The sequence below is a fragment of the Thermothielavioides terrestris genome, chromosome 1, assembly GCF_000226115.1.
Source record: "Thermothielavioides terrestris NRRL 8126 chromosome 1, complete sequence".
Lineage (NCBI taxonomy): Eukaryota > Fungi > Ascomycota > Sordariomycetes > Sordariales > Chaetomiaceae > Thermothielavioides > Thermothielavioides terrestris.
This window is the reverse complement of record NC_016457.1, coordinates 8,732,545-8,743,286: the sequence shown is the minus strand read 5'-3', so window position 1 is coordinate 8,743,286 and position 10,742 is coordinate 8,732,545. Positions and strand designations below refer to the sequence as shown.

Genomic DNA, 10,742 nt, shown 5'->3' with positions numbered 1-10,742 from the left:
TTAGCGGGTGGCATGTGCAAGCAAGGACGGCCCGGACATGGAATGACAAGGCACGGCAGTCCCAGCTTCGAATGTCCGCCGAGACAGAGTACTATCGAGGACTGCGGGCTCTGCGGCATCGACTTGCTTTATGCAAGGCAAAACCCGGCGATCAACAGATGTAGGTGTACTAAGGGGCCAAATATACAGACACACCGCTTCGATGGACGCATTGGTAACCAGACATCCCACCTCCGAGCATCTCGGTCTCATACACGCCGATCCGCCGGTAACAGATGAAAGTCGCACCGCTGCCATATTAGGCCCAACAGGGCCGAACCGTCGGCAAGTTCAATATGCGCAACAATATCGTCCGCGTCAGACAGCAACCTCGGTTAGAGGTCTCGGCCTCGCCCTGCGCCTGCACATGGGTGGAAGTCTCGACCTTTCCAGATCAACTTCATCCTGCGGGGTGTTCATGATACCCGGTTCGGAAGATAGGAGGAAGGCTCCCGAAGAACCGGAGAACTGGAGCAAGCCGGCAAGCAACCTACCGTCGAGACCCTGCGTGCAGCACACGTAGATGGCACATCTGATGCACCTTGGACAGCATATCTGTCCGTGCCGTGCTATGCAGTACTCTGTGATAACAGAAGCACCATGACGCTCGCCCTTTCTGGGCAGTTGGCCGCAGCCAGGGGTGAGGGTGTCGGAGTTGTACTGCCCGTCCGCCCCGTTGCTGTGTAACTTATGGTAAGGCAATACTGCCAGAGTCTTGGGACAGCGGAGCCAGGGATGATCTACCCCGTGCAGCGCAGATCGGTATAGAGGAGAATGGTCGGGCAAACCTGCGGCTTGTGGGGGCGGAACATAAGGTACCTCTACCAAACAGGCTTGTGGAGCGGACCCCTGAGTGTATTGAGTACTCCGAAGGATAGGTACCTAGGTATCAAGGTTCATCAGGCTGAGAGGCTCCCGGCGAGCCTCGGCTACCCGGAGCTGCAACCTACACCACACGGGTCGTGACGTGTGCACGTAACTACTCGTCGACTTGGCCGCCCCCGAACGGGGCTTGAGATAGGGGTGGTATCTACAGCGGCTAATGTCATTGAAGATTGGGGTTGAGGAACAGGAGTGCGATGAGCTTCGGAAGGTGTGCAGAAGAGCAGCAGTTACCGGAGTCACAGCCGACCGGCGCCTACCGGGCGGCGAAAAGGGGGTCGGTCCACTGCAACCATGAACGTGCCCCTTGCTGTCACGTTAGGTAGTTATCGACATTGGTTAAAACGGCGCACCCCCGTGCAACCCGGCCGCCCGGCGGGGTGAACTCTCGGTACTTCAAGTGGGTTCGGATGTTGCCGACCACCGTGGGTCGTGGGTATGTACAGTCGTGTAAGGCACGGAGTAGGCATGTGGGGGAACGTCACATGCATAACGACGGCAAAAGTCAGGATAACCTAATCTGTCCCGATTCTGCATTGCCCATGTTACATAGCATGTTTGTGATTATGCATCACTATGGTAAGACGACCGATGAGATTAGAGCCAGTATCGTCCACCTTATGGACCACTCTCAATCTCAAGCAGCCTAATTTCGAACCAAGCGTGGGACGACCAACAGGGCAAATGAGAAGCGAGACGGGGCAAATGGCCCCTCGAATCAAGCTTCTTTCGACCTGCAGACCAGGCACGGACCCCTACAGGCCCGGCTTGCAGTGAGAACCCGGAACCTGCTCAACTACACAGTATCTTTGCCTAGTTTCTGCGGCCCCCAGCAATGGACTGACCCGTGTGTGCCGGCGTGCTACATCCATGGTAGTCAGGTATGGTGGAGGATTCGGTCTGGGAAACTGACAATAACACCCACGTGCTGCAAGCTGCCACGCATGCAGCACGAGGTGAACCTGGATAGAATCACACTCGATCAGTGCCGGCGCCTCCTGCGCGCCAATTACCTCAAATAGGCCCCAGGACGACCTACCATGTAGCTCCCCACGCCCAGCATCCAGGACTACCACACCCCTCGGCTCGGTTAGGGGGGAGACGGGAGCGCCGCCGACATGGAGCTCTCCCGCAGCCGGCCTCTCTCCCGAGCTTGCGTGTCCATCATGCTGGCATAGTGTGCTGTTCTCTTGGCGCAATGAACCTGGGAACGTTCCATCGGCGAGCATAATGCTCTTTGTCGTTATGTCCGGCGCGAAGGCGGAGCATGGGATCCAGAGGTGCTCCAACATATGGACCAAACTGCCTTAGGGAGTTATGTTAGGTGCTTATATTACGCGGGACGGGTGGTGGCGTACTGTAACTGCCGAGGTTGTTCAGCACTGACCAAGCTGGCAGCCGGCAAAACTGCCCGCCGTCAAGAGAGGTAGACACATCTGGGTCTTACAACATCATCTGAGCGTGGCCACGTTGGCTACTTGGAACCGGACGACCTGAATTCCAGAGCTGGGCGTATCGCAGCCAAGAAACAGACTCCGAGTCACACAAACTGTATTCGAGGGACCAAACATGAGGTTTCTATGTCTTCCGGGAGCCTATGGCAGCTCCGATGTGAGTTCTTGGGTGGAAGAAGAAAACTCCTTTCCCCTTCGGAAACCTGACAGCAGCTGACCCTCAAGCAGAAGTTTCAAGTGCAGTTGGGTGCGTTCTTGTCCGCTCGTAGATCAAAGTCTGCCGCTGGGCTGCCGGTACTGACACCATCCAAGCACCTTTTGTCAAGGAACTGACTGAAGATGGGACTGCTACCTTCCACTTCATCCATGGGCCCTGCAAGGCAGTCCCGCCGGAGGGGTTTGAGGAGTACTTTGGCAAGCCGCCGTATTTCCGCTTCATCGAGCCGGACAACGACCTGGAGAAAAGCAAGGAAGACGACATTCTCGCGAGAATTCGAGACTTTCCGCAATGTGAGACGCCCGAGGACACCATGCGGGAGCTGATGCGAGAGGGCATCGCGACGACGCACCGGAGCACCAACAACGCGCTCAAGTACTTGCTCAAGATCATGCAGGAGCGCGGCCCGTTCGACGGCATCATCGGCTATTCGGAGGGCGCGACGGTGGCTGCCACGCTTCTTCTCCACGAACAGAGAAGGTTCAGGAAGAAGGGGATCAAGCCCATGTTCAAGTATGCCATCTTCTTCGCCGGATGGCCGCCAGTCGACCCGGACAGCCACAAAATAATTCTGAGCGACGAGTCTGACGCCATGATCGAGATTCCGACCTGCCACATCAGTAAGAATTTTCCGGTGCTGATGCTCATCGCCCCGTCTCGTCATCCTCTAACCAGGCCACAGTTGGCTCCCTCGACCCCTATGTGCACGGGTCTTTGGCGCTCTACAATGTTTGCGACCCGGATACCGCGTACATGTTTGATCATGCGAAGGGTCACACCTTGCCTCGAGACAAGGACACTGTCAAGGAGCTTGGGGATGTGGTTCGAGAGGCCATCAAAACCTATGGTATTCATTCCTGAGGTCGCTGGTTGCCTTCAGGATGGTATGGAGGCGCTTTGATTGTGTTTTCTTCTCCTTTTTCTTCTCACTTTCTTTCTCTGGCCCCGTTCTTTAGACGCAGACTGTTTAGCCCGCACGTGGGCAACAGTAAGGTAACCAAGTGTACCTCGGTCTTCTATTCGTTGATAGGCACCTGTATGTTTTCGCTCGCTTAGCTAGCGCGCCGCGTCCTCCCGATGTACGTCCTGGGTCTCGTCCTGCTTTGATATTGAACTTCGAACCTCGCACGATAGCGTGTCTGTCTACCCGTACTACAGTAACTTTCACCTCGTGGCCCACCTCCACGGTGTAGCACTTCCGACACACCACTTCTAGCAAACTGGCACAGAGGGAACAGGACCGGGCAAGGCGGCTCCAGTTTGGTTGTTGCAATGCTTCCAACCGGAAATAGCGACAGAGACGACCTTGGCTGCGAGCGCGCCTCGGGGTTCTGGAACGTTACCTCAACCCGGCGGCCTAGATAATCGACGGCGGGATGGATGAGCATCCGTGCCCCTGCGGGCGACAATATTCTTGTCACAATGAGAAGGGCCGCGTCCCAGTCGTACGACACGCACTTCGCTAAGGAAACCCACGATACAGCGTCAAGCAACACATGTTGCTATTGATAACTTCTCAAAAACCGGGAGATAAGGCTATATGGCCGCGGCAATCGCCGTGATGCGGCTGGACCGCCGAGGCACGATACAACCTGGAAGGGTGAAGATAGGGTTGCACGGCCGAGATCCATGTAACAGTATGCACCTTGCATGCGCCACGGGAGGATGGAGAGTTCTCGGCGAGCCGCTAAGACCTAGTGATTAGACCGGAACGGAGCGCTAGATGAGATCAGAACGAAAGAGCACAACATGATGGCGTCAACAACCTTCGCCTCGTCATTCTGAACCTTTTCCAGGCTCGCCAGTCTCAGCCCCTTATTCCCATCCTGATCTCGGTCCACGGCTAAATTGACCCCTATTCTGGTCACCCCGCCCTGCCATGCTGGAGCCCTGTTGTGCAACTTCTAGGTACCTATAATACACACGTAATATTGACAACCGGGAGTTGAGTACATGCATGCATCTACCTGGCGCCTTCCGCTTCTCGATTGGGCCTGGGATCGACATGTCCAAGTACACTGCTAAGCGTCACCTATACCGGCGTTCCGTCTGTTTCTTTCTTCAACGGGAACCAGACGCAAAGATCTGCAGAGGAGTTCGGAAGTCCGTTGTCGGCAACGTGGAGCCTACCGGGAGCGTTTCCCTACGCAGCAGCCGGAATGTGGGTGTTGGCGTTGCAGCCAAAGCAATCTTCCGGGCGACGTTGCTCGGCCAATTTACCTGACGACAGCCTGCCTCCCACGAGCGGCAACGATGGACGAAGGGGAGGAGACAAGAAGGAAGCCTACGAGCACTACTAGCCGGTGCAGCCCGGATGAGACTCCGCCAGTTCCATACCCTCGAGGAGTCACTTTTGATACTCCGTATCTCCGTGCCGACCCAGGGGTTTTGCCAACTTCAAAACACCGCTTAGCTATCATGCCAATATCCCCGGCTGATTTGCTTGGCGAATCGGTGCACTTCCATGGCCCCCCTCAACACCAAATCCCAGATCAAATTTCACTTTGATTGCCCCCATCATTCCTTGGTTATTTGATTCGGAGCGAGGATTCGGCCCAACCGCCCCGTCTTATCGCTTGCCGCCATGGCCGGTCTCGCCACCGCGGCTCTGCGCCCGAGGCCCAACTGCCGGGCTCCCTGACCCCTTCTAGAACCTGACGTGAGGAATCCCAACCCGGGCTGGATGCGCTCCCATGCAGGAGGTGCCCGGTCGCACCTGAGTTCCGCGTGTCTCCTGTTCCTTGCGTTGCGTCCTTGTGTCTCTCCCGCAAGCTTGGTACTGCATCGCGCAGCCTGCTGAAGCCGAATCTGTCGGCTCCCTGATACTGACTACTTGTCTTGGGGAGGCATAAGGAAAGAAGCCCAAAGATTATGAGACATGAGACTGTATTGGTCCCGGTTGCGCCTCACACCTTCTTTCTTGTCTTGAGCGCCTCGCAACCGCTGCAGTCCGTTCTCAAGCTGGCCGGCATCGATGCCTGCAGACCGCTTGACGATCACTGCCCGCTCCCGGGCCGTCGAGGCCGAGGCGGAACCCGCGGTTGTTGCCTCTGCTGCCGACTCGGGAGCTGATGCAGAAAATCTTGCTGTTGGCAGTCAAAACGGTATGGGAATAGGAGGGGAAAAAGTAGGGCCGACGTTTGAGACTCCCGCTTCGGTACGCACTGCCCAGCCACGCCCCAATGCGCCGCCGTTGCCGGCCACGAGCCGGAAGCGTCCGTCGCTCCTCAAGCCCCAGTACAAGACAGCAGTGAAAGATTTCATTGTGAGTTTGGATGCAGCTCACACTGCCTTGGTGCTTAAGACTCATGCGGGTGCAGCGCATCTTTTCCTATTCGACATGGCTGGACAAGGTGCTTCTGCTTGTAGCCGTCTTGACCTCCATCGGGGCTGGTGTTACCATGCCTGTCATGAATATGATCTCCGGTACGGCTAGCCTTCTTCGAAGCGCCTGTCATCAAGGCAGACAATAACGCTCGCTGACTACCTCGCAGGTCGCATGGTTGGCTCATTCACCGGATACTTCAGCACAGATGCCGCCACGACGTATGAGATGTTTGAGAACGCCATCCGGACCTGCGCGTAAGTATGGAGGATCGAGCCTGTTACAAAGCCAGCGAACTGAGAGACTCTTCCAGCTTATACCTTGTCGGCTTGTTCTTCATCAGGCTTGCTTTGGACTACGTGGCATATGTGAGTTGCGCCAGGCTGGCCGCCACTCTTACCATGTTTCGGCTTCTGACCGAACCACGGCCGGTCTAGAATGGGTTCCGGATCTGCAGCATGAGAGTATCCGCGGCTATCAGACTCGAATACATGAAGTCCCTCTTTGCCCAGCCGGTATCCACGCTCGACGTGCTCCCGCCGGGGCAGACGGCCGCGATCATCACCATCACAGCCAGCACGCTGCAAACGGGCATATCGGAAAAGCTCTCGGCCTTGCTCCAGTCGACTTCGACCGTGGTCGCGGCCTTTTTGATCGCCATGTGCTACAGCTGGTCTCTGACCCTGATCACCAGCAGCGGACTACTCCTCATCATCATCGCTTATGTCGCAACCACCCCGTTCCTGGTCAAGCGCTTGAATGAGGTGCAACACGCCGATATCCAGGCTTCGACCACGGCCAACGAGATCTTCAGCTCCGTCAGGATAATTGCCGCGTGCGGAGCGGACGAAAGGATGGCCCGGAGGTATGCGACTTGGGTCGATGAATCCCGCCGCCGGGGCTTGAAGATGTCTCCGCTCATTGCGCTGCAGCAGGCGCCAGGTGAGTCCTGCGATCTCTCGCATTCTGATGGCCTACAGTTGTGCGTGGTGCTGACGGCGCTCATGTAGTCCAGTTTGCAGTCTACAGGTATGCAACACCCTGTAACATGAACAGGAGCATGCTACTGAATAGGAGTTAGCACGTTTGCACTCTCCTTCTGGTACTCCTTAAAAATGCACATTGAGTTGCAGTTCGACAGTGCCGAGACGTTGATAGTGTGAGTCGGAAGTATTTCGTGTCACTTGATTAAAGCTCTCGAGTTAGCCAAGCTGATGGGACCTGTCCCCATTTCCCAGGGTTCTCATGTCGGTCATGCTGATGACGACGTCGATCGGCGGCATCACGGGTCCTCTGTCGGCCGCTGCTCGAGCTGCGGGTGCGGCGACAGTCTTCTATACCATCATTGATGCCCCGAAGCCAGACAAGTCTGGGGTCCAACATCCTGAAGTATCCGCTGCGGAGGACATCGTGCTCGATCACGTCAATTTTGCGTATCCCACAAGGCCGGATCTCAGGATTCTCGATGATTTAAGCCTCAGGTTTCCGTCTGGCAAAGTCACTGCCATTGTTGGGCCATCCGGCTCGGGGAAAAGCACAATTGTTGGTCTCCTAGAGCGATGGTATGAGATCGAGGCTCCTGACAGTAACCACCCGGTACGGTGCAAGTATTCTGCCGCAAGTCTCTGGCTGGTTGGATGAGCTAACATTTCATGTCATTGCAGAGTCTGGCCTGGCGCAACGGCTCCATCACGATTGGTGGCCGACCGTTGAGAGAGGTTGATCTGAAGTGGTGGAGGAGGCAGATCGGCCTTGTTCAGCAGGAGCCATTCCTCTTCAACAACACCATCTACGCAAATGTCGAGTTCGGGCTCATCGGCACAGAATGGGAAGACGCTGAAGTGAAGACAAAGAAGCAGCTTGTAAAACAGGCTTGCGTGGAAGCTTTTGCAGATGAGTTCATCAGCCGCCTGCCGGATGTAAGACGCAACAACCACAGCCCTTGTTGTTGTGTAGTCATAGGAAAGTCAGGCCCTGACATTGAACTAGGGATATTCCACCGTGATAGGGGACGCCGGGATCAAGCTCAGCGGTGGCCAACGCCAGCGCTTAGCCATCGCGAGGAGCATCGTCAAGCGCCCGAAAATCCTGATCCTTGACGAAGCCACGAGCAGCATCGACGTCCGTGGCGAGCAAATGGTACAAGCGGCACTGGACAGGGTTTCCAAGAATCGCACAACGCTGGTGATTGCGCATCGCCTAACCACTATCAGGAAAGCGGACAACATTGTTGTTCTCCGCAAGGGCAGGGTCGTCCAGCAGGGGACGCACGAGAGCCTGATGAAGGAGGAAGGGGGTGTCTACTGGACCTTGGCTACCGCTCAGCAGCTCACTCTGGGAGCCGAAGAACAGCTTGACGACATGGTGCAGAATCGCGACGCGGGAATAAGCGAGAAGACGAGCATGGCCACCATCGCCACAGGCACCACGCTTGTAGAGAGCACGGCCGCGTTGGACGGCGATTTCGTTGACCGGACGAAAGTCCGCGGATTTTGGGGCAGTTTTGGCTTGCTGCTCCGTGAGCAGAAGCACCGGACGAAGTGGTATTCCATACTGCTCCTCAGCGCCTTGGGCGGTGGAGGTGAGACCATTCGATTCTCCTGCTGCTGCCATTCGGACCGTCCATCCAGCTAACCGATGTCGTGGCTATCCTAAGCCAGCCAGCCGATCCAGGCGTACCTGTTCGCCACCGAGCTCACTCTTTTTCAGTTCTGGGGCCCTTGGCTCCAGGCCCTGGCAAACTTCTGGAGTCTGATGTTCGTCATGTTAGCCCTCTTCGTGGCGATCAGTTATTTCGCCCTGGGTTGGTCTTCATCCACCCTCGCTTTTGTGAGCCGCCAAAGTCCCAGTTTCGATGCTTGCTGATTGAGAGCAACCGGCTAATTGGTGACAGCATATCACCCACTACTACCGTGGCGAGTACTTCCGAAACATTCTCTCCAAATCTGTGGCCTTCTTCGATGCGGACGACCACTCTGTCGGTGCCCTCACAGCTCGGTTGGCCACGGATCCCAGCCTGCTCCAGGAGCTGCTGGGCACGAACCTGGCCTTCGTGATTATCTCATTCTTGAATGTCGTCGGGTGTTTGGCCATTGCCTTCTACTTTGGGTGGAAGCTCTCCATCATCACTCTCTGTTCGTCCATGCCTGTCATCTTCGCAGCGGCATTCTTCCGGATACGATATGAGACACAGTTTGAGAAGATGAACAACAAGGTCTTCGCCGAGAGCGCCAAGTTTGCCACGGAATCGATTGGCGCCTTCCGGACCGTCTCGGCGCTGACGCTCGAGGACACCATTATCCGCCGCTACGAGACCCTCCTCCAAACGCATATCAGACAGGCTCTCTGGAAGTCGAGCTGGACGACGCTGATCTTTGCCGTGGCGGACAGTGTTGCCCTACTTTGCATGGCATTTGTGCTTTGGTAAGTCGACAACATGCAAACTGAGACGTCCATCCGGAATTCCCTGGCTAACTTCGATCTTGCATGGACAGGTACGGGGGAAACCTAATGCTTAACAGAGAGTATTCATCGTTCCAGTACATCGTGGTCTATATTGCCGCCCTTCAGGTGGGTACTTTCCTTGTTTACCCTCTTCGACCTTACTCTCCACTGACTGCCTTTTCTAGGGAGGCCTGGGTGCCGGGCAGTGGTTGAGCCATGGGCCAAGTAGGTTTCTTTGTTGCCCCCAACCCCTGGCACGAACTGAAACTGAGCATCCGAAAGACATCGCGAAAGCATCGGTGGCAGCCGGCCGAATCATCAACATGAGGAACCAGGATCAGGTCGATGGGAAGCTCGTTTCTCTGGACGTTGGGGACATCGGAGATGACGATATGGGGGTGAAGATCCAGTTCCAGAATGTCTGGTTCCGATACCCTACCCGAGATGTTCCCATCCTCAATGGTCTCAGCCTGACGGTCAGTAGGCCAGCGCTTTTAGTGGTAACTATTCGCTGACTGACACGCCATCAATCCTACGTTAGATCGAGAAGGGCCAGTTCGCAGCAATTGTTGGCCCATCAGGTACAGTCGCCTGCGCTGATTCAGGAGACGACCTCAGCGGACATGGTTGTTAACAAGACGCTAGGATCCGGGAAGACCACTATCATATCTCTACTGGAGAGGCAGGTAACAACAGGAAATCGCGACTTGTGAATCTAAAACTGACGAATCCCATTGCAGATTCTACTCGCCGAATGCGGGCCGCATCCTGTACAACGGGTCCGACATCTCCGATCTTTGCTTGAGGACCTACCGCAAAGATATCTCGCTGGTAGCCCAGGAACCGAATCTGTTCGATGGGACGCTCCGGGAAAACATTCTCCTCGGAGTGGACGAGGAGACAACCACCGAAGAGCAACTCCACCAAGCATGTCGCGATGCCGAGATCCACGACTTCATCGCTTCTCTTCCGGACGGCTACAATACCGAAGTGGGCACGAGGGGCGTCACGCTGTCGGGCGGACAGAAACAGCGGCTTGCCATCGCACGAGCACTGATTCGAAACCCGCGGCTGCTGCTCTTGGACGAGGCCACGTCAAACCTGGACGCCGAGACGGAGAAGTCGGTGCAGGCGGTCTTCGAGAAGAACAAGAAGAACCGGACAATGGTGGTCGTGGCTCACCGTTTGGCCACGATTCAGAACGCGGATGTGATCTTCGTCCTGGCCGACGGCCGAGTGGTGGAAAAGGGGGACCATGCCTCACTCCTGAGTAGGCGAGGGATGTACTATCAGATGGTAAGTTGCGCTGCTACGGCCGTTGAACATGATCTGACCGTCGTCAACTCTAGTGTCAATCACAAGCCTTAGATAGATAGGCTGC

The 10,742-nt window shown here is 56.0% G+C and overlaps 2 protein-coding genes across 2 annotated transcripts; both read left to right on the top strand.

The window, feature by feature from the left end:
- Positions 1-2,490: 2,490 nt before the first annotated feature.
- THITE_2037371 (uncharacterized protein) lies at positions 2,491-3,453 on the top strand (the record flags this gene model as incomplete). Its single annotated transcript, XM_003650763.1, has 4 exons — positions 2,491-2,532; positions 2,604-2,622; positions 2,688-3,212; positions 3,275-3,453. The coding sequence occupies 4 exons, from the start codon at positions 2,491-2,493 to the stop codon at positions 3,451-3,453; spliced, it is 765 nt and encodes a 254-aa protein (XP_003650811.1).
- A 2,414-nt stretch (positions 3,454-5,867) lies between these two features.
- THITE_2040380 (uncharacterized protein) lies at positions 5,868-10,737 on the top strand (the record flags this gene model as incomplete). The annotated part of the gene is made up of 17 exons (XM_003650762.1): positions 5,868-6,018; positions 6,087-6,174; positions 6,231-6,285; positions 6,703-6,859; positions 6,928-6,946; positions 7,156-7,518; positions 7,584-7,836; positions 7,907-8,498; positions 8,574-8,746; positions 8,811-9,340; positions 9,412-9,487; positions 9,547-9,586; positions 9,644-9,837; positions 9,903-9,942; positions 10,007-10,070; positions 10,102-10,657; positions 10,711-10,737. The coding sequence occupies 17 exons, from the start codon at positions 5,868-5,870 to the stop codon at positions 10,735-10,737; spliced, it is 3,378 nt and encodes a 1,125-aa protein (XP_003650810.1).
- Between the last annotated feature and the right edge of the window lie 5 nt (positions 10,738-10,742).